The sequence below is a fragment of the Lagopus leucura genome, unplaced genomic scaffold, assembly GCF_019238085.1.
Source record: "Lagopus leucura isolate 7727_CA_CO unplaced genomic scaffold, USGS_WTPT01 Super-Scaffold_100024, whole genome shotgun sequence".
Lineage (NCBI taxonomy): Eukaryota > Metazoa > Chordata > Aves > Galliformes > Phasianidae > Lagopus > Lagopus leucura.
The window spans coordinates 1639057-1663160 of record NW_024962276.1 but is presented as its reverse complement, the minus strand read 5'-3'; the positions used below and the strand labels follow the sequence as shown (position 1 = coordinate 1663160).

At 41.8% G+C, this 24104-nt stretch overlaps 1 protein-coding gene across 2 annotated transcripts in view; it reads left to right on the top strand.

Moving 5' to 3' along the window:
- The window catches only part of AUTS2 (activator of transcription and developmental regulator AUTS2), a 660967-nt gene that overhangs the window by 278738 nt on the left and 358125 nt on the right, over positions 1-24104 (top strand). For both annotated transcript variants that reach the window (XM_042879514.1, XM_042879515.1), the window contains exon 4: positions 7661-7696. In XM_042879514.1, coding sequence (XP_042735448.1) covers positions 7661-7696 — 36 coding nt within the window. The remainder of the gene's footprint in view (positions 1-7660; positions 7697-24104) is intronic.

Genomic DNA, 24104 nt, shown 5'->3' with positions numbered 1-24104 from the left:
TGGGATGGTTTGTTGCTAAAAATCCCTTCGCTTTCAGGAGCGAAAGGGGAAGAAGTAACTTATGTCACCTGTCCCAGTTCAGTCAAATTCATTAAGCTCGGTACAGTGTCTGACTGTGTGGAAACGCTCATTCAATCAAAAATAATTGAAGGCCACTTAATGAAGTTACAGTACTCTGCATAGTTGAGAAGTGAGATGGCCTCTTTTCGCCCCAGTTTGGGGAAAGGACATAATGCATTTCTTCAGGGGTAAATACTGTCTTTATGGAAAGTAAGTCTAGAGATTCTGGTATAACTTATATCTGATGAACTGATATAACACGGCCAACAATAGCATAAGCTCTGCCTTTATTGCTCTGCCTAAAGATGGCAGCTCTACAGAGAATGCTTTTCTCCAGTGAAGCATGCTGCCCATTCACTGAATGACACGCGTGAGTTATTCTGACATATGAATAAATACAGAAATCTTTTGTTGCTGCAATTAGATTCTTATTTATTATGTGTACCATCACAATCCTTGAGTGTTTTATTCATGGCTTTGTGTCCTCTGTGCTTACATGCTTTGCAACAGAGAATATAAAGGCAGCCTCTGTCCCAAAAGAGTATCTAAAGTGGGGATTTTGTAGGTCAGATCCTTTGCTGGTAAAAACATAGCTGCATCAGTCAGACTAATTTATATCAGCCAGCAATCTGGCCCTACTTTTAACTAACCCACATTTTGGAAATGGGGATTTTATTGATAGCATGTCCATGTAGATTTGGATGACAGATACCAGATGGTGTCCTGTATAGGCCAATCCAATAAAATGGAATTGAGCACACATTAAAAGCAATACCTTTGTAAAGGATACATTTTGTTGTGTGAATTTAAGCCTGAAGGCATACAGCTAGCCATTTTTGCTGAGTTGTGCGTATTGCTGGAACAGCCACTTGGTTTTCTCAGTGAAGGTCTAAAATCTGTTGTGCTCTCTTTCCTCATCCCTTTATCACGTTATTTTAGGGGCCCATTCTTCTGCTGTAACCATCCTTTAAGAGTGCATTGAGTTACACACTTCAGATCCTGCTCTCATAGCTCAGTGCTATGAGGTGCCTTGGAAGAGGAGAATGGAGGAGGCAGTGAGTAAATGCTCAGTACAGGTAGCAGTGGATGGCAGCTGACCATCAGCCTGTCAGTTTTGCCAGTTTGCTCTGAGCCCTGTGGCAGCTTAGAAGAGATGAACTTCACAACTACAGAGCATCTTCTAGCAAAAAAAAACCAAAACACCACTCCTTACAAAGCTGGCTTTGATTTCATCTCACTGCTCCCTTGCAAGTGTGCTGCATGGAGAGCTCTGAGGCTCTACTGGAGCTTCTCAGCAGTGCGGTGCCAGGCCTGGCTGTGAGCACAGAGCCCTGATTCCCCTTCCTCTAAACACCTTTTTTCCCTTCTCATACTCTTCCAGTAGTTTGTGTTTGTCTTGGCACTATGGCAGGTTAAAAGGAAGGGGAGAAAAAACACAACTTCCTTAGTGCTACACCCAAGAGAGGGCACAGGGATTCACAGGTTGCTGAAAAGGAACATTATTCAAATATGTGTGGAAACATATATTTTAAAGTAAAGTTATGCATAATTTACGTTTTGCTTAATAAGAAAGTTCCTTTATGCTTTGATAACTGATTGCAATACAAACCTATCTTTCTGTGTTCTGGTGTTGCCAGTTCAGCTGAGATTTCACAAGCTATTGGGAGGTATGATGTTCTTTGTTGGCCTTCTGCCTCTCCCAGACCCTTTTGGTTAAGAAAAGTAAATACTGTTCTGCATTTCTCTCTCTTCTGAAGACAAACACCCTACTTTATTAGACAGGGCCATGCAAAGACATATTTTGCTTCATATCTAGTTTTGGGAGAGCCCACCTTGAACTGTGCTTGTATGCACCAAGAAGCATCATTAGCTTAATAAGGTTAGATGTTTGATTTTTTTTGTTTTTTTGGAAGAAACGAGTTGTTCTAATGGTTACAACAAATGGTTATCCAGAATAAAAAGTACAGCCAGAAGACCAACCTCTCTCTGAAGATCCTGATTTTAAAAATGCTCAGAAACAATACACAGCAAGTGTGTATTCTGCTTAAAATTGAAGGGAAAAAAAGGTAACACTCCAGACAGATTAGCCCTGAGGTCAGAAAGCAAAGCTGGGACTTGAAATACGATGAATCTCCACTGATACTGCCCCACAGCATTGTAAGATGGCTACTGCATGAAAATATGTATAATGAATGAAGAGCATATAGTCTAGGTGGATGATCAATTTTCAAATGCCTAGTTTTAAGTAAGCTGTTGAAACAGAAATGTTAGCTTTGTGAGCTTTAATGTGGAGCCTAAGTGATAGCTTAGTGACAGATGCAGAACGAGGGAGACAGTATAATGAATATCCAGTTACACACTGACATGTCAGTGTCTTCGTTCCCTCTCCTGTCAGATATCTTTCAACTCTGCATATTGTAAATGTACCTACAGTCCTTGGGTAACGCAGATTGATGCAAAATGTGTTTACGAGGGATGACTCTTTTCCAGGCTAATGAGATCCAAGCAGGTAATTTGCAGCGTTTTCAAGAGAAGTGGTCAAAAATGAAAAGAAGATAATTCAGTGGAAAGACCAGGTTAAACAGGAGGCTTTTCCCATAATGAGGCTTGAAATAGCATCAGAGAGCAGGAAGGGGAATATCCTGTGTTCTTGTCAGATACAATGCAATGCAACTGATTTCCATCGGCTCCTTTCTCTTCATCCCCCATGTGTGTGCACAGGCACACATCCGCACACACCTCTGTGAGAGAACATAATTAGCAGGCAGGCTGACCTCTGCTAGACTGGGGATAACGACTGCCCAAGTGCTCCTTTGCAAGCATTTGCCAGTCCCCTAATACATCTCCTCGTCTGAATCCCATTTCATAAACCCTTTTTACCCCATATTGTATTTTTTGGAATGCCAACTTGTTTTTTTCCTTTGTGGGCAGAGGTAGCTCCAGGGGCCTGAAGGAGAAATTGGAGAGCTGCTCCTGCTTTATATATAGGGTGCTGCAGTCAATTTAATCTCATCAAAATCTTGCCAGTAGTAGAATTCATTTTGTTGAGATCTTGCTTGGAGACAAGATGGCAGCGCTTTGCCACAGCTTGGAGCTCAGTCAACTTGTTTTTCTTCCTGTTTCTGTATGTATTTGTATTTAATTGAATTGTCCTGCTTTGGAGTGCATGAGGTTCCTTTTAGCCGTGTTTTACAAGCAGCCAAGAGATCACTGGATGGAAATGTGAGAATTGCATCAGACCTAGATGGTAAATGCACAGAGTATTTGGGGATTCAGCCCACCATCACACTAATCAAAATCAAACCCAAGAACTCATTTCTATGGCACACATCCCTCAGTTCCTGACCTGGCGCAGATCTGAAGCTTGTGCACGCCTCTCAGCTCATTGCTAGTACTGTTAAAAATGTGATGGTTGCGAAACGGACCTTGTTCATCATTTTGGGATGCAGTGGCAGTGCGAGTGTGCTCTGGGAGGACAGGGTGTGCAGGCTGCTCCAGGCGTCCTCAGCACTGCTGGGAGCAGGCTGCTGATGAGAGAGGATGCTCAGGAAAAGATGGGCACTGAAAAAGATGTTCCTGAAGGAGATGGGCAGTGCAGGTCTTCCTATACACAGAAGCAGCATGGAATCCTGGCCTCTTTTTGCTGAACAAGAAGTCACACACTGGGAGAAATAACTCAGCAACGGCGCTGGCATCTGTCTGTCTGGAATATTGTTCTAGCTCAGAATGGGAAGTGGGACTGCGGTGCTTCTTTTTTAATGATGACACCATTTCTCACCAGCATGAAGGGTCACAGCAGAGCTCGCAGATTCCTTCCATAGAGCTCCTATTTCCCTGCTGTTGTGCAGCTGTGTGCATCTGCTGTGTTGTGTACTTCACCCTCTAGAACAAGTCCCAGTGAGGTGTGTTGAGGCAGGAGTCAGTCCCAGCGTGCCCTGCCCATGGCTTTGCTGCTGTCTGCAGGCAGGAAAGGTCTCAGCACCCAGCAGTGTGATACTTTTGATGGCTCATGGTTCCTGCCTCAGTACGAGACGTGCAATTCTCTGCCTCCCATTCCCTCCCACCTTTGTCTGAAGCCCAAAGAAAGATAAATTAAGAAACAGTCTTTGGGTTATGTGCTTTGAAATCCGGAGCGCTTCTCCTCCTCCAGAATATCCCCAGTAATCTTGGCTGTATCTAAAGTGGGATAACACCAGCAAAGCTGTGTGTGTGTGTGCCAGGAGCTGATCAGCTGCAGTTGCCGCTGCTTTGTGTGTGTGTGAGGGTGTGTATGTGTGTGTTTGTGTGTCTAAGGTTGGGTGCTTAAATGCTTTGTTGCATTATGTTAATTCCTCGGCAGTGCAATCAAATTCATGTCGTAATTAAAGCTGTCAGTTGGAAGGCAAGCCAATCGCCAAGAAAACACAGCATAACAAATGAAGTGAAATGATTCTGCGTGTAGCTATACAATGCTTCGCCAGGCATGAAATTAAATAAGTAATTTGATGTTGACATCAGAAATTGAAATGATACCCACTGTTCCTTCATTCAGTCAGACCTGCATAAACAATAGCCAGAACAAAAATATACAACACAGCCTTCCTCCCCACCCAGCTCCCCAAGTAATGCACAATCTATATGCAAAATGGGTATAACTGTGCCTTCCAAGACCTCAAGGATGTAATTTTCATTGGTACACAATAAAGTAATGCTTACGAGAGAGTTACTACATTTTTGCTCCTGGGCCAAAAGTTGTTCTCTTTAAAAAAGAAGAAATAAATAATTAGAAAAGAGCTGAATGAGAATAACAAAACTGAAATGGTGTTAATTTTAAGCAAGAGGCTTGTGTTTTGCTGATGGGCACCCTGTGCAGGCTTCTGCTGGTGGTTGTGTGAATATCAAACGGTGAACCTAATGTTGGATTTTGCAAAGGGGGAAAGTGAAACCATTCCCTCTATTATAGGCGCATTTATGTAAGAGATGTAGAACCATCCAGTGCAGGATCACGACTCAGCATGGTCTTGTAAAGATGCTGCATACTCAGTATCACATTCATCAGTTGGTACCAAGGCTGGGCACTGGGTGGTAGGATCCTTTCGCTGTTGGGAGTTGTCAAAAAACCAGGTGAGAAGCTGCCTTCTTGCATAGCCCTTGCTTCAGCCCGTGCGCTCTGTCAGCACACAGTTCACAACGCAGCCAACTTAGTCATTCATGCATGTGCAACACAGTCTTTTGTAGCTACTTAAACTGAACAGAGTATGCAGAGTGTACTGTCCATATGCAGCATGCAATTTGTGGAGGGCTGTGTTTCCATCAAGTCGAATTCCCTGAAATTGCTCCAAATTATTTCTTTTCAGCAAAAGTCATTTGACTGCTACGTTTCAGCTGTCCTCTCATAGCCATTGCAGTGTTGCTTTTGAAGGAATGGAAATATTCAGCGGGAAGCATTTTGTTTGCTTATTCCTTTTTTCTTTGTTTTGTGTTTTGTGTTTTGATATTTGATCCTTCCAAAGCTTGGAATAAAAAGCAGACAAAAAGTGCACACAGATGCAGAATGCAAACTTTGGAGTGTTCAGCCTTTGAAGTAAGTTTTGTAAGTTGTGAGTGAAAGAGTGGGACTTGTTCAGCATCCATGCAGCCCTTCCAACCTGGTGTTACAGAACTGTGAGCAGCAGTGGCTCTTGAAACCCCGTAGTCCTGGAGGGGACTTGGCAGCCATGTGAGGGCTGTGCTGTGGTGCTTACCTGACTGCCCATGGCCACCTGTTCCCATCCCTGTGCTGGGAATTCCAAATTTCCATAGCAGAGTCTATTAATACTGCAATGTTGGCACCCCTAAGATTGCCAGAATCATAGAATCATAGGATTGAAGAGAACCACAGTGCTCATGCAGTTCCAACCCCCTGCTATGTGCAGGTCACCAGCCACCAGACCACGCTGCTCAGAGCCATATCCAGCCTGGCCTTGAATGCCTCCAGGGATGGGGCATCCATTCCTCATGCTTTTCTCCTGCTAAATCTTTAACTTTTAATGGCTTAAACCAAAGAGCCTTTCCCTGTATGTACATAACCTAAACCTCTATCTAAACCTCTCTTTTTAGTAGTGCTTTGGTGCACACATGGTAATATTCTGATTATTTGCAATGAGTACGGCTGTTAATTTAAAATTTCTTGGCACTATTTCTGCTGCACAGGGTTCAGTGAAAAGACTGAGTCAGCCCCTTGGGGGTGGGGTTTGGCTTCATTTTGTGTCAGTGCTTCACTTGGAGATCAGAGGTAGAGGGGGTTGCTGTCAGGGTTCCCTGCGGTAGGGCTGGCAGGGATGCAAATCCTGCTTCTTTCCAGCGTTTGGCTGGGGCTGGTTGGGTCCTGGTAATGGCAGAACTCGTGCAGCACTGGAAGAGCATTTCTATTACAGTGCTGCAATGCAGACTGAGCTGCAGGAGCTGAAGGTTGGTCTTCTGAGCTTCCTACTGCTCACCTCAGAGTTACCCTCTGCCTTTTGCTTCCTTGTCTGTTGACCAGCCTGGCTTAGAGCGTTTCAGGTGATGGGGTCGGAGCGTTGGAACTGATCACCCTTTAATACAACAGCAGTGACCTGGATTAGGCCTGAGATGTTTCGGTCTCTCACCATGGCTCTAAGAGAACCTGCTGTGTAATCCCCATTGCTGAGATGAAAAACTAATGAAACAAAACCCTTTATCTCCTTAATTCCTGTGAATGTAGAGGTTGTGATCACGTCCCACTTAAAATGAATTTCATGATGCCTATTTTTATTTTTTTTAAAGCATTTAAACCTTTTGATTATTTTTCAATTTAGTAATACTGGTTTAAATTATTCTTACGGTTTGGAGTTTTGGAATCAGTTTCACACTGTAGGGTTTGGTTGCTTTATTTTTGCTTCTCTTTTTAAATCTTTGGTTTGTCTAAGAGTGTGGACATCCAAGTGGGAAATCGTAGTGACTGTTCTCCAGGAAATGGTACATGGACTGAAGCAGCTTCTCTATGCCCACGCGTTCTTTTACATTTCAGACTACTAATTATGTTTACAAAACGTCTCATTTTAGAGAAGCAGTATGTGTGTACGAACCAGGGCCTTTTGGGAATAAATTGGCAAACAGGTCATACACTGGAAAAGTCATCTAAACCCACTGGGCTTTTTGTTTTGAAGTCAGCCTACATTTTTTTTTTTTTTTTTTTTTTTTCTTTTCCCCCTCCCGCCTGCCCCTTTGTGGCCACAAAGCTGAGTAGCTGGAGTCCAGGGCATTGAATGTCAGCATGTCAGGGAGGCTGGTTGATGAGTGTCTGTTTAGTCTCAGTGCAGGGCGAAATGCCATCATTAATTCATTACCCAGCTGCCTGTCAAATAAATTGGCAATTACGTCCACCGCAGAAGCTTGGAATTCAGTAAATAGCACGTTACCATCTCAGAGTTGTTGAGAGATGTAAAGGGAAAAATTAAGCAACACGGTGTTTGTTTCAGTAGCAGATGACAAGGGGCAGCACATTGGTGCTGTGATGTAGTGATGAAAAGCTTGGAAAGGGCTGGTAATGAGCTGTGTGGATTGGAACGTGTTAAAAACCATCACTGACTTTCCACTTTGTCTTTGTGTTTTATTGCAGAGCTCAGCTCCTTCCAGCTTGGGAACAGGCTACTTTGTAAGTGTATCTCAACTTTAACACACGTCTCTGAACAGCATAGCATTACTCCTGAAATGAAAGTGCCTTACTATGTGGAAATGAGCGTAAATAACCTATCTCTGTCTGCCCACTAGGTTAACTTGACTTTTTCTATTTCTTCCTCCACGGATAAGTAGTATAGCAGACGTGGAGATGGATGTTTTCCTGTGCTAACCAGTTGCTACATAAATTCCAAAAATATTTAATTTACACAGTTATAGCAAATAAAACGAACCATGGTCAGACCAGCTCTCTAATCCAGGATGGCTGGCTTGATTCCCCCTGTACCAATACATTTGATGTCATGAGAAGAGGATTGGACCCCGACTGGATTGATAATTGATCACTGTGTCTATTTTGTTGTTTATATACATGTCTCTTTATTGATATAACAGTCCGTACTTACAGTTTTCTATGTGTTTATTCCCAAGTTTATCAACAGACCTTTTACATGCAGATAAGTTTGGGAGTAAGAAATGTTCTGCAGTCAATTCAGTGCACAGTTTGTTTTCCTCTAAGATTTGTATTTAAATTGCTTGTACCCTCTCTAACTTTTGCACTGCATTCTCCAAGCATGTCCCTTTTACCTCGGTGTTACATCTGTAGGAGAAGTAGGACATTATGTATGTCCAAAAACAGGTGGGTAACATGCAGTGAGACTTTCTCCATAGCATTGTTCTGCGTATTTAAAAGTGTAATCAAAGACGGCTTCTATCTTTTCATCAAGCTTTGGGAAAAGAAAACTCTGTAGTGTTCAATTACATGATGAAAAAAAAAAACTTTGTTGCTCTCTTTTTAGTTTCCCAGAGTGTAATTGTCTCCCATTAGAACACAGCATGAGTTTGGCCTTTTTTCACAGAGGTCTGTGATCCTGTAAGAAAGATGTGGGATTGAGCTGTGTAATGCATGACTTCATGTGTAAAGTGTAAAGTGCAAGCACAGGAATTGCTTAATACATGGAGAAATGACATGTCCTGCTGGGGTCACACTGGACTTCAGCACAGACCAAATGTTCTGTCTTCTGCCAGTGGTAAGGCCTGAAGAGAGCATTATCAGCTGGAAAAGGTTTGTGGTAGCTCTTCTAATTAGACTAAAGCCTTAATCTGCGTAAGGTAAAACGTGAAACAGGAAAAAAACAGTTGTTTTTTTTTTTTTTCCCCAGTACTTTCCCTGTTCTGTGTTATGTCTTTTTAAAAGGGAGGAAATGAAAGCAAGAAGAGTATCAAACATCTCAACATGTAGCTTGCATTAAGATTAAAACTAAAACTCCGTACTTAAGATTAAATTGCTTTCCTTTGGGCGCTTGAAATTCAAATCGTATGAACATACACAGAGATGCTCTGGAATGGGAGAAATATAATGTGGGATGAAAGGCTTTAACATATATAAATAAACCTTTTTCTCCTTATAGTGAGAGCTGAATATGCATGGTTTAAGAACAATGTTCAGCTTCGTATTTAGGAAGCAGAGGTAACAGAAGAAAAGCCATCTGCTGTTCCTTGCACCATACTGCCTGTGGGTTGGTCCAGTAAAGTGAAAATCTGGAAGGTGTCAACATCCCCTATGCTCCAGCAATAAGCTTAAAAGTTTCCAGTTCTACCAAGTGGGGAGCTGAGTAACAAGAAGGAGCTTAGCATCTTCTCATGCCCACATATTGGCACTTTGCATTGTTCTGATTCAGATCTGAGCAGATCAGGGAGGCATCCTGTCTTGGGTTCCATTGACATGAGATACTTTTGTACGTAGAGTCATTGTAATATGATTCTTGTAACTTTCTTTTTCCTTCTTCTCTGATAGCCTGATAGTGAAATAACTCCCATAGAAAGCTGTTTTTACAGTTACCCAGTTTGGGATGAAACTCGGAGTTGTTTCCTCCTCTTCTTGTTTTGAAAAAAATTGTTTTCAGGATTATCTTGCTTATTGTTTAAAAAAAAAAAAAAAAAAAGCCCGTCCTCTTATTAACTTACATGGGACAAATAAAACCCAGATGTGTTTTGTGGTACCAGACAATGAGAAAAATGCTCCAGAATGATCCACTGAGCATGTGTTTCTGATCAGTGTAATTATTGTATTATCAAAGTGTGGAAAGAATATTTGAATTGAATCCTTCTCAGAGCTTTTAACTGGAGAAGACTGTTAGTTTTGCTGTTTAGTGTTAATCTGGAACATCAAAACAAGGGCTGTTGGTCTCAAATAGGACAACAATAGTTTGTAGCTTAATAGATAATAATAAAGCTTTTCCCCATGGAAATTACTGATCAATATACGCTGTATTTTGGAGCACAGAGTGTTGCATACCATGGGCACCACAGGGAGCATAGGCAACCAGGTAAGTTGAAATGGACTGATGATGGACTGTGTGAAAGCGTCTTCTCCAGCTGGATCCCAGGTGGAGGCAGGTTTTACTCTGAAATGAATGAACACAGAGGTACGGGTTGCTGTTCTGTCCAAGTATTAATGGAATGGTGTTTCATCTGTATTTTAATGATCAGGGTTCATTATTGTTTTTGTCCTTCTCGGTCTCCCATCTCTTCTCCAGTAGTATTGGTTTCTTGTTAGTAGTATGCATCTCCACCAATAGATGCCTTTGTGGAGAAAATCACCTGCTCTCTAATTAGTGCCCAGGATAGCAGACTGAGATGGTGAAACCTATTGCCGGTATTGATGGAGAATGGTCCCTCCATTAACGGACTATTGCTGTCTTTCCTGTCATTTCTGTGTTACTTTTTAAAGCTTGAACGAATCAAGGTTTGTACTTTCCTATTAGTTGCTTGTTGATTTTGGAATAAGCAGTAAGTATCCTTTGTGTCAACTTAGGCATGCAGCATAATTAGAAAAGCAGTGCGTTTACATGGAAATGTAAAAACAAAGAATAGTTCATTACTTTCTGTTCTTGGGGGTTTTTTGATATCTTGGGGAATACTCGGTATCTAATACTTGATGTTGCTGATTTTGCTCTGATTCATTCATGGAAGCAGGATTTACCTTAGGGTGGCTGAAGTGAGAGGTACGTAATTGGTGGAGGGCAGGAAGGGACAGTTGTTCATTCAGGGAGATGAGGTTTTCTCCCCCAGTTTTTGGTGAGGGTGAAGGATTGGTTTATGTAGAACACATTACCTAACATGTACAGAATGGAAGTAATTCTTGTGAGGCTAGGAACCTGTGCTTATGCTGGGCACTTGGTTTTGATAGAAACTCGTGTCCACAATGTATGTGTTTGCTATGCGTGTCACACTAAAGCAGAAATTGCTTATGGGCCCTTTTAATGCTATAGAGGGTCTCCTGGTATCCCTGCTTGAGAAAATGTTTACATATCCGACACTTTTCAGTGATAGGAAAGTATTTTTCTGATATCTATATGATAATTCCATCTAGTAATTCGTGCTGCACTTCTAGTAGTTGTGGTAAAGCTAAAATCTGACCTAGTGTTATGCTGTAATTAGATAAATTTTTGAATGGGAAAGATGGAGGCTGATTCTTATGTTCTTGTTGCCTCTGTGTTAGTGTTTCTTAAAAAAACAAAATAGGAAAAAGATGCATGCTCTGGGAATGGCAGGGCATTCACACAGTCTGCTTTGATAACCCATATTCACTATGAAGTCAATAGTCAGGGTTGAGAATCTGCATTAAATGATTCAGCCTAACTCATACCTGACTGGCACGATCAGAACTGCCATTGATCTATTTAATCAATTTCTAATTAGGTGCTATCAGCAGAGTGGGACATGTGTGAGTAACCTCTGAATGAGTGCTAATGATGCAAAGTTGTTGAGGAGTTGTGAGCACGTCTACTTGCTTGTTTTCTTCATCTAATGACAACCTATCTTCTGCTTCTTCCACAAGAAATAATATTTGGACGTAGTGTAAATATAGGTGCACCCTAAGAAATCGTAACTAAACACTTCCTGGAGAACCTCCCACTTGTCTTTGATTTTTTTGCATTGCAAATCATCATCATCTCTACTCAGAGATAGATGATGAGGTAGGTTACGTCTCATTGAGAAGTGCCATAAGATAGTTTGAGAGTAGCTAGGATTTTAGGAAAAAAACTTTCTCGCTTTAGCAAAGTGACTTGAATTTGTGTTGTTTGAATTATTAACATTGTTCAGCTGTCTGTCATTTTAAAAGGCTGAGGGAGATGTTTTAGAATATGATGGGAGTTTGAGTAATAACTGAAAGCTTTTTCTCTTACCTGGCTAAAGAAAATGGTTTTTGCTAGCTTGCTTTCTGTATCTCCCAGCCAATCTCACATTAAAAGGTACAGATGGTTTATTGGTTTGCATCACAAAACGGAACAGAAATAAAAATTGAAATGGCTTCATGTTTTATTTCTGAATGACAAGTCCAGCTCCCGGGATTGTTAGGAGCAACCAAAGACAGGTTCATTTTCTGGTTCCTTTGTTTTCAGTTGGTGCTGATGGTAAGTTTTTGTGTGTGTTTTTGTGTGTGTGTGTGTGCTAGCAGTTCCCCCCCCCATCAAAAAAAGCACTGTGTGCATTTTCAGAATTGATTAGCATTTTGTAACAAGCTGATGACAGAAACAAGTCTGGGAGGTTGGAAGGGAGAAATAAGCACCAGTGCCATTTCTTTACCCAGTAATGATCTTGTTCCACCTTAAAAATAAGGAAGAAAAAAGAGAACAGTGATGTGCACACGGGCTGGTGACTCAGACAAACATAAATTGTGAGCATACTCCCAAAGGCTCCAGCTAATCAGTTGTACTATCCAGTTTGGCCCTGAGTGGGTTCGGTTCAGCAGATGTTTGTGTAGTTGCTGCCTGCTGCTGGGATGCTGTGTTGTGTAATGTTGCATTGCACCACTCACAGCTCTAAAACTCATCCCAAGTGGAGCACCAGCAGTATTAGGAGAGTGAAGATGAAGAGCCAGTAGCTGGCCTAGATAAGGCCAACTATTTCACCATGAAGGAAGACTGGTTTTCACCCTAGGTCTAACCTACAGGAGCAATCTGACACTATTTGTACCAGAACATACTCTGGGCTCTCATTCTCACTTACAGCCCTTAACTCTAGTCAGTTTTCCTTCATTGCCTGGTCCTTATGCCGTGGCTGCAATCCTAAGTAGAGTCTCTGCCAATATTCTGGTTTCTGGAAGGGGTCAAATTTGTGACAGTATTGACTCTTTTTAGGTGGGAGTGTGCTGAAAGACTCAGCTTTAGGAGGTTACTTCAAGACCCATTGGCTTCCACAGGAAAGGAACAAGGATGACCTGAAAATAGCCTGAAAAAATTCAGATGTCTATTGTAATGGGAGGAATGTAATACTTGGCACGCTTCATGTGCTCAGTGATGTTGGTAAAAAGAAGGAAAAAAAAGTTGTTTTTGTAAGTAGGCTGTGTTACTCACTACCTTCAGTGCTCAGTTTTAGAAAGCAAACATTCAAATGTGTTTTGCTGAAGTGTTTATACGTCTGAAATGCTGTGAGGTCTACAGTAGCACAACAACAGCAGTCTGTTTGGATGCACCACACTTAATAAGCTGTCACATCCTCTGCGAATACAGTTGAAAAGACAATCCTTGTTATCCTGCTTTTGGCACTATAAATCATTGTTAACAAATCCTAATTTGCTTAGTAGGGTAATGAATTATATCCGGTTTTCTCACTATAATTAGTTTTACCAAGTATTATTGCAAAAGGTATACTGAAAGCCATGTTGGCTTCACTTTAAAATCTCTGCATGCCCTTTCTTTGGAGAAGGGAAACTGAAAACAGAGGTTCTCAATCTTCAGATAGTAAATTCAAGGGAAGTGATCAAAATTCCAAGTAGAAATCTGTGTCTTTGAGCATTGCCTGTTAGCGTTTGCAGACCTCAGTGGAGCAGTGAGACCTGAAAACATTGGTGTTTCTTTATCTGAAATAGGTTAGGTGTTATCATTCCAGGAGCCACTGAAAATAGTGTGCACTGTAGCAGCTGCTGTAAGGGAGGCATCATCACTGCCAAATAAAAACATTACAGGTAATAAAGTCTACCCCAGGTCTGTTAATGTTAGCATTTGTAAAATGTAATGCTGTTCCTAGGGACGGCTGAGACTCGTTAAAGAGTTTACTAATGATATGACCATCAAAGCAAAAAGAACAGTAAAAGCAGACATAGGTGTATTTCTAGCAACCTACTAATCACAATGAGAATAGCTGGAGCATAACGACTATTTTTGGAGAACAAAATTGTGTATTTTTCTAAAGGTTGAGAGAAACATGTTATTAACTCAGTATTTGAGAATCGTTTGGGCAAAAAGAATGCTTTACCTGGGTTGGAATTCGCTCAAGAAAGGTCTGTACTCAGATCTGTTATGACCAGAGATGGCAGTCTTATTACTTTTGCAGATCTTCTCTGTGGTATTTTCTCATTAACTTTGGAAACCTGCCCTAATGCATGCTCAGGGCATTTGGATAACATGTTTTGCATTTAAAAATATCGATCCTTACAGTTGTTTGAGTCGGGTGAAACGGTAGCGTCCAAAACTTAAACAAAAGGGGAAAGCAGAGGCACAGCATTTGTTTCTTACCCAACTACGCAGAACTGAGGTCAGATTTCTGCACCGTAAGGTTTATTCCCTCACTGCTGAAACACTGATTTTCATCCTCTGTCTGGACAGTGCATGGATTAATTTCCTTTGGACAAACCCCAAATACATCAGGAGCTGGTGGATGCAAGGAGTTGCCACTTTCAACTGAGCAGTGCTGACTTAAAGTGTACTTCTGGGCGGCCTTGTCTTTCCTCCTTGCCCAAATCCACTCCTACTTGAGTTGTTAGAATTGAGCAATCTATCTGCCTTGTATCTTTGTCTCAGTTTTACCCTGTTGTGTGGTTCCTGTGGATTTTTTTCTGGCACAGTGTTACACGTAGTTCTCTTCTATTTCTTCACCAAACACTCAGGGCATGTCAGCCCCTTTTCCTTCTGCTTCTCTGTACAGTTCTCTTGCCTCAGCGGGATCCACAGATAATAAATGTGAAGAATGGAGGTGTCTTAGGGAAAGGAAAGGAGGAAGTTCAAACATTTATGTATTTGAATCTGCCATTCTGTTATTTACCAGAAGGGTCTCTAACTTCTGGCATCAGCAGAAGAGAGAGGAGTGCCACAATGGTTGGCAAGTAGCTTCGTTTACAGTTCCAGAACCTTGGGGCATAGTCTGTATGTATTTTTGATCGTATTTCAGATGAACTTAATCATTTTAGACAATCTTCAACGAAAATCAATTAACAGAAGTCATGTCATGATCTTTCGTAGGCAAATTTTTAATTTTATAATTTCCGCTTCTGGAGATTATAAGATTTAGATAAGGAGCAGAAAGACTAAGATTTGCTGTCAGTCTAGATTTGGTCTCTAATGCCCCCTGTTACACATAGCTCATCTTTATTACTTTTTGCCGTTGGCCTCATGGAAGTATATTTTTTTGCTCATTGGCTCTTGTGAAACAAAAGAATTATTATTTCCTATTTCCCTTTTTTCTCTTTCCCATAACATGTGACACAAATTGTGAACCTGAATAATAAAGAATTGCCTCACTGATTGCTAAACATGCATTATGGTGCTTTTAAACTCATTTCAGGTCATCGTACTGCAAATTAGGTTGATTGCAAGCAGTTAAGCTGTCATATACAAAGCCTCCATCTTCCAAGGGGTCTCAGTTTCATATCGTTAAGGAAGATGTTCAATAGCATCGAATGTATGCGTTGTAAGTTTAATATTTGGGAAAGGTAGAGTTGGGTCTCTAGAGGGGATTCATTTCATGAAAAGTGCTGGTTTGCTCATTATGCATGGTGGTATTTTTTGTAACCCAAGAGGAAGGAGCAATGCTGGACTATTTGTGAGGCAAAGCATCTGCTGCTATGATTGTTTGTTGTGTGTTTGGTGGTATTGTTTGCTTAGAAATCACCAGCACAGTCATGTGGCTAACCGAAGAGGTTACTCTGGAGAAAGATAGTGCTAAAGATTCTCTGAAAGTAGGCTTATTTGTGTAGGTATGGCAGGATTAATGAGGTGAAACTGTATGATGGTGTTATTTTGATGTGAACTTCCCCGGTCTTCTCATTTGGTCATTTTCTGGGTAAAAAAAATTACTTTCTCCCTCTCTTTCTTATGTTTTGGAAAAAATACATGTAGCAGTTTAGAGTACATCGTACTATTTCATCTTTTACACAATAGATATTTTTTCTTCCTGCTAAACTTAGAAGTAATGAAATGCTGGTGTAGCTTCAGTAGGGAAAGCTCTCACCTCTTATTGCATGCATTCCATTCTAAAACCTATCCGGAGTATGAACTGATCCTATGTGAATGGTTAGTGTTACGGTGAATGCGAGTATATTCTTCTTTTGAGTCACTTGGAGGGATGGTAGGGTGGTACCTGAAGTAGAGAACACATCTGCTGATTGCAAGAATTAAGGCTAAATTTCACAGAATAGAGTCCAATTCTCTTTCTCAGCCTTTTATGTCAGAACTCAGAATTGCTGTCTGATAAAATGTAGGACACCAGATTGAATTACTTCATTGAACCACTGCTGTCCCCTGTTAATGGTAATTGCACGGATATAGCGGTCTTTCTTGGCAACATCTCAGATATTTACCTCCCACTGTTTTTCAATTCAAACCTTTGATGAAAATATTCCCAGTACTTCTTTAAAGCAGACACCCAACTGTCTTTCTTGACAAAGGCAAGGTCTTTAAATCAGATCCTGACAATTTGTGACACAGCAGTCTATCCAAATCACCTTTTACCTATGTCACTGTGTCATTTCCTGAAAAAAAATGTGTCCATCAGAGAAAGGTTGCTGAAGGCTTGGCGCTCGGTGAGGCTGTGCGTGTGGCGGGGGGAGCAGGGCGATGTGTGTTTGCTTCAGTGGAAGTAATTAGATGAAGGCTTGTAAAGTTGTGATGCGTGCTGTAATGGTTTGTTATAAATATGTATTTTGAGGTACTTTGTCCATAGGAAAAGCTTTATTAGATTATTGTTGCTCTCAGACCGTTAGGAAGTGAGGAATTTTTTACATCTTTTCCTTTAATAATGGTGAGGCTGATTTGAAAGAAAAAAGGGAGAAAAAAGATCAGGGCAGTTGTTTTCTTCTTTACTACTCCTGAGGGTTAATGTGCATTCAGCTGCAGTAGCTTATTCACCTCCTGGAACCTCATTGCACTTGATGTTCTGAGCTGCCCCTCCCACAGAGAGATGTGGTGCCACATCCACCATTCATTCTAGCAAACGCTATTGTTTTGAGCCATCCTGCATTGTGATGAGGACTCCTTCGACTCGTGCAATCAGATCAGTGCTGCTTTCATTACCGAAGAGTCTGCTGTCTTGCTTTGCTGGAAGATGGCAACCATTCCCTGCAGTGCTAGAGGGTTTCTTGAAGATCTCTTTGCATTACTGGAGATGGTTTTGGTACAAAGTCATGGTTGGCATTTAAAAGCAGCATGGTAGCCCATTTTAAGTAGCATCACCCTTAATAGGAAAGGGAAGTGATAGTCATTTGTGAGTGAAGAGAAAGTAATGTATCTATTTTGTTGTTTATTCAGTGAACTTCATAACATGCTGTTCAGCACAGACGGTGCTTACCTGCACATCTGTGTGGTAGCTTTGTACTAGACTGTAGATTTCTAGCTATTACTGCAATAAAACATTTTATTATTAATAGCATTGGCTGTTTGGCCTACCTTAGGAGATGAAAAGAGATTAAGCATCGGAATAGGCACCAGCTATAATAGAAGATCATGAGCTAACTTCATTAGCAAAGTGCTAATCTTTGCCAAGCAGGATGTGTCTGTCAGGGATGGTGATGAAAGACAAGCTTGGAGCAAAGAAATGGCTGTCGTGCCCTGTGGAAGTGTGTGCCAGGCTGGTTCAGAGAGAGCAGTTTGTGTCTGGGGTGGCAGTGATGTAGTACAGGATGACACTGTGCCTGTTGGAACCAAAGAAACCTTCCCAGTGAGAGTCTGGATTGTTGGGCATATCAGTGAACGCAGCAAGACTGTGATTTAGTTTCAGTAAATCATTCCTGAAGCCAAACGGAAGGGTTTTCATGCTGCACAGCTGAAAGAGAATGTAGCAAGAAAAGAGGGGGGTTAAGATTTTTAGAACACTTGAGAAATTCTCCTAGAAGAGATGCTCTTTGAATTTCCACTTCCCTCTGCTGCAGTGTGCACACATGAGAAATGGAGAAAAGAATTGCCTCCTCTTCCCCTACTCCAGTGCTTATCTTAGTATTTCTCAGATGGCTTCTGAAGATGGAAGTCATTAAATCCAGGCAAACAGTTTAATAGAATCGACACACTTTATCCAGATTCCGCTTTTTCTTTGATGAAATAAAGGTAATAATTGAAGTTATTTGTAGGAGCAGTAGCCTCTGAAATCTTCAAAGTGCAGACCCTATTTCTGTACAGTGTGTGCATGCTGGAGAGCTGGCAGCACAGATGCTGGGGAAAGGAATGTGTTCTGGGGCTCTGCGAGAGGCCCTGATGCTAGTCCATCTGCAGAGAGATCACTTGCACCTACTGGTAAGCCACCCTCTTCTTCTCTCTTCCTGTCTCCCTGCAATATTAACATCTGGCTTGCAGGACTGTTTCCACCTTGGAGAGGCAGCTGTGTCGGAGGCAGTGTGCTTTTTACAGCAGAGAACAAAAAGACACAAGCAAACCTGAACCCCGTGCTGGCAAATTCATGCAGGTGCCTCCTGTAAGCACTGTGTCTTCTGCTGTCTGCTTAGGGCTGCCAGCTTGGAAGAGCCAGCCGTGAAGCCTAGGATGCTGTTAAACACCACCGAGGACTTGTTTGCTCCCTCCCCAATCCTGTTCCCCACTGAACACAAACTGTGAGAAGTCCAAGAACTGCTGTGATGCCAACAAGAGCAAAATTACTTGCAGCTGGTGAATGCCACCTGCTCCTGCCAAACTTCAGCCAAAACAGTTTCCTCCCTGGAGTGCTCTGGAGTGGGGAATCCAAAAGCTGTTCAAAGCAGAGATTTGTAGTGTAGGTGTGGAAAAGGACATGGCAATTCTTGCCTGGGAGCTGAGCCTGTTTTGCAGGGGGTCATCAGTTCCAATGGCTCTTTCTCATTTCCTTTCCCAAGCTCCCCCTCACTTTTCCGGTATGTCACTTATGAATATTAATTCAGTCCTCTCTTCTTTTGTTTGCCACACTTTTTCCCATCTGAGCTGATGCAAATTTATTTTTTTTTTTTTAAAAAAAAAGAAATATCCTGTATGTGATGCCAGAGCAGATCATCTCCCTTGAAGGCCCTCTGAGGTTGTCACACAGTGCCACCTGATGATGCTGTTTTCTTCTGTGGTAGAAGCACCCTTGACCACAGTGAAGGACAAGAAACACAACCTCTCTTCGTGCTCCTTGTCATTCCCTCTGATCCTTAATAGCTTTCCTCATTCGTTCCTAGCATTCGTTTGCCCATTGTTTCCCACTAATTTGGTGCTTTTTAGGTTTTTGTTTTTTTTTCAAGTAAGCTTTGTTTATATAAATCATCTGTGGTACAGAAACAGTAAGCAGAAGGACAACGTCATTTTGAGTTAATGTCAAGAGTCCTCTTAGCCCATTCACCCTGTCCCTTCCTGCCGACTGCTTCACACCTTTGAAGGACTTTATTCCAACTGAACCAGCAGAAGTCTTGTTGTACATCACCAGAAAACCACCCATGTCCACGTGTCCACCTCTATTTAAAGCAGTGTTTCAGAGAGCACTGTTGTTGAGTTGACCAGTTCTTTCAAATGTGTGCCTGCCTTTGGGCAGGAGTTCACTGCAGTAACTTGCTTTGGCACCTTTCAGAGTCAGAGCCCAAGTTCATTACCTTTGTGGTTGTGTAGTCATTAGTCACTGCTTCTTGCTTTCACTTCTGTCCTTTAGTTTGCAGTGTTTTCTTTCTTCTTTCATCTGCTTTGCTACCATTGTCTGATTTTCATAAACCTGCTATGAATTTGCTCCTCGTTCATTTCTCAGCTCCACCATGAAGTCTTTTTTTCTTGCCTATCTGCAGTCCAAATGCCTGAAGTGTGATAACAATTAAGTCCTCGTTATTTCTTGAAAGCATCATCTCAACTGCTTACCTGAAGGTAAGTTTGAAGGGACTCCATTCCTGCTGTGACTTGTTTGAAAAGGTAGAGAAAACTTCAAACAGCATCTGAGATATCTGCGTTACTCATGCTGTCACCAGCTCACTTGCGTGTGCAGTTTAACATATGAAATGAATCTTGGTATTCTTGTGCTGTTGTTAGCCTTGTTTCCTAAAAGTTTCCAGGTGCTTTCTAGGAACCTGTGTGAATGGAGCCCTCTGTCTGATGTTGGCATGGATGTGTGTGTGTGAGAGATGGAAACCTAGGGTTTGGTAGAGGCAGTGGTCTCCAGAATTCCCACTGCTGCTCTGTTTCTCCCAGCTTTCTCTCCCTCCCTCCCTCACTGCCTGGAAATGCTTCTGATATAGAATGCCTCTTTGGAGGAGTTAACCACTTCCTTTCCATGCACACCCCAGAGGAATGCAAAATGCTCGTTTCCTATGAAAGGATGATTGTGCTGCCTCAAAATAGAGGAAGACAGCATGGTAGAAACAGGTCGTGGCCATTAGGTTGGGGGTCACTGCATCAAAATTCCCTTTTGCAGCTTTCTGTTGCAAACAGCTTCCCTGACGTCTCTTTCTCTCCTTTGCTTCTGTGTTTATGCTTTCTGACATACTTAGGAGAATATCTTTTTCCCTTCTTGCTCTTTTCAATTGCTGTGTCCCCTGACTGTGTTCACATAGCTAGAAAGCCGTAAAATATTTCATCCACTGACTGCCACATCTAAAATGTGTTAAATTAGTGTTTATTTAACTTCTTACTGCTGACTCACAAAATTACTTTTAGTCTGGTTTGGATATATAACTTCTTAATTTTAATTTATTGCTGTACTCTGCTCTGATTGCTTCTTTGCAGTGCTATCAGATGGTATGCTATGTCAATATTTTCTCCAGGATGCTTTCTAGATTTATTCAGCGTTGGATATTTATACAACCAAGAGAGGCACCCCTTAGAAATTCAGTCACTTAATAAATGCCTATTTTTGAGGCCCATACTTCTCTGAGTCAAAGTGACTTGGTTTAATTTCATCACCCTTTGTTTCATGAAGTTTTTGTACATACACTGGAAAAAAACGTTCTTCTGCATCATGAACGTGGCATGGTTGAAACGGGGAGGGGATTTGGGGGGTGAAGTGCAAGGCGTTTTGGTTTAAGTTTTTCTGTAGTACCATGATTTCTGTTGTGGCACTCTGGAAGGGTCTCAGTGAGAAGCTGTTTCTCTCCTTAGATTCTATACATGTACATAAACTGTCCTTTGTCTCAAAGCTTACAATTTAAGTTAATTTTGAAGTGTAAGACGGAAGAAGTAAAGTGTTGGAGTAGAAAAGATGCATAACTAAGAGATGTGACCAATCAGAAGCCATTCCACATTGCTGCCCATCTCATTAGCCATTGTGTGGATGGTGCAGAAAGGCCTAGGATGCCAAAGACAAATTGTGCAGCTCTGTGACCAGCGTTTGTAGTTCTGTTTCTCCCGTCTGTCTTTGTAGCAGGTAAGAGAGAAGTAGGTAGATTTAATGTCTGATGTGCTTCACAGATTGTGTTTTTCCATATAACCTCCTAGGAAAGTACTTCTTGGTTGCTGTTGGTTTATTTTTTGCTTGGTTTGCTCTAGGAGTTTATAAATGGTAAAACCAATGTTCTTATGTGCCCTTAAACTTGTTTCTCAGCCTGCGCTGTTATAGGTGACAAATAATGCCAAAACAACCAAAAACAATTAACTGTAATTCTTCCTGAGACATTCTGGTTTTGAACTGTCCAATTTGTCAGGTGTTCATTTTATAAAGAAGTCCTGACGTGCTGCCATTAAGTATGGAATATGAAGTAAATCAAGTACATGCTTTATATATCAGCATAGCATACAACAGGTACATAGTTTATGTATATGAATATGTGGTATACATAAAATACAAACATTTAGGACATATTCTCACTGTCTGGATGTTCCTGCCTCTACCATGAGGTGCTCCTGCACTTACTTCAACAGTCAGCTTTGAATGGGCTTAAGCACAGCTGAGGACTTCTGCATTCCAAAGCTCAGGTGATCGTTTTTGTCAGTGGTAGATGAAGGTGTACTGACATCATCCCTTCTGCTGGCTGTGCTGTGCTTGTCGTTGCCTCCAGCAGGGGAGCAGGAACAGCCAGTGGGGACACTGCAGTGTGCAACAGCAGTTTATGAAGTTAGCATCCATCCTGGCCTCAGTGCCAAGATGGTCAGTGTTTCCATGTGTGAATGAAGATTTGTATAGTTTATATAATAGCATTCGATTCTCCTGACTTCTCCTTTTTTTTTTTTTTTTCTTTTCCCTTTTTTTTTCCTTCCATTTCTCACTTTGTGTTGAGGGAAAAGAAAAGCACTGCCATGTGGATCTTCTTTTTCATTTTTTATTTTTTCCCAAAATACCTCCATGCATTCTCCACTGGTGGAAAGGCCTTGTTGCTTAGTGATAAAAGTGGCATTTCTCACAGCAGTTTAAATTTCACTCTCCTCTCTTCACAGTCTCATCTCAGCAAAGCACAGGTTCAAGTTTAAACACATGCTTACATCCATTCTGTTCAGGAGAGCGTGTAAGCACACATGCATAACTGAAGTCAATAGGATTTAAGTGCGTGCTTCACTTTAAAGCATGTGCTTCACCGCTTTCCTGAATACAGGGGGTTTAATCTAAGTGCTTTGGAAATTGCAGTGGCCTTGGACGTATCAGTTCTTTTACCCATCTGGAAAAATGGCTGCTGTAAAATGTTGTCAGTAACGTACACACTTTGCAACTTCGATGTAAAAAAAGAGTTGTTTTCTCTCGTACGCATCATCCTTGTGGTGTGTTTACCTGATGCACAGCAGCCTGATGAAAATGGCTGCAATTTGTGACTGTACCGTGCAGCGGGCCACTGCTGAGGCTGCTTGTGCCAGATGACATTCAGTCTATGCCGTTCACAGCTCTTCTGTCAGAGGAGCTGCAGCTCCCAGAACTGCTGTATTGAATCACGTGCCTGGTGCTGGAGTCTTATATCATATCTTAGAATGGCCTGGGTTGAAAAGGCCCACAGTGCTCATCCAGTTCCAACTCCCTGCTGTGTGCAGGTCGCCAACCAGCAGACCAGGCTGCCCAGAGCCACATCCAGCCTGGCCTTGAATGCCTGCAGGGATGGGGCATCCACAGCCTCCTTGGGCAGCCTGTTCCAGTGCCTCACCACCCTCTGAGTGAAAAACTTCCTCCTAATATCCAACCTAAAGTTCCCCTGTCTCAGTTTAAAACCATTCCCCCTTCTCTTCCAGCGGCCACCTGTAAGAGCTCATCCAGGGTGCTGACTTCTTCTGCATGCTGTGCTAGAATCAGCAAGGCAAAGGCAACTTGAAGAGCCATGTCTCACTCTGTCCAGACTTCTGTGTTACTTGTTCTGTCTGTATCTGTAATTTTATTTCAGTTGTTGAACCACAGCTCAGCATCTGGCCCCCGATGTTTTGAAAATCTTTGAGAGCTAATTAGGGTGTCCTCTGAGTATGGCTCATCCAGCCAGTCAGAGCAAACAAATCGCACCGTTTGTGTTAGGAAATCTCTACAAATGACTGATCCCTGTCATGGGGTAGCATTAATCTTTCTAGTATAGATTTCCAATAGTTAACCATCTGGCTCCATGCAGTTTTCCAGAAAACATTCACTACCAGGGCCAGTGGAAAGAAGAAGGTGGGATTAATAACCCGAGTACATCATATGAAGCATTAATCTTTAGGATTGGCCATTTGTTTTTATCAAAACAACTCCCTGAAGATAATATCTCACAGCATGTGGTACTTGCATGGACTTCTTTCAAAATGAGAGAATGTTTGTGTATCTGCCATGATGTGCAGTTTGCAAATTCAGTGTGGGTGATTAAGGCCAGAAGAATTGTACAATCTGTATTTAGGTTGTGTTTACAATGCCATCCTGCTCAGTGAAAAAGTCAGTGTTTGTTTTAAAGCTTTTCATTCGAAATACCGTTTTCATATGAGCCTCTAAAATTTCACTAGTAAGCATTAATAAGTAATAGAGCAGTGCAGGCAGCACCGTGTCCATCTGATGGATGAATTTCAGCAGCCGAGCTGTAAAAGACAAGTCCAGCATCTTGGTCTAGGTTAAATGATCTCAGTCCTGCTAAGTGTTTCGGCACCTGCTTGACTTTAATCACCAGTTGTTGCACAGGTTTCATTGGTCCTAAGTGCTTTGTCGAAATACAGCCATACGACGTAGGTCCTGCCTGAGGTCCCTGACTTGCAAGCTGTGGCAAATTAAAGGCAAAAAACAGCTGAAGAGGTTATGGCCCTCAAGCTGTCTATCCT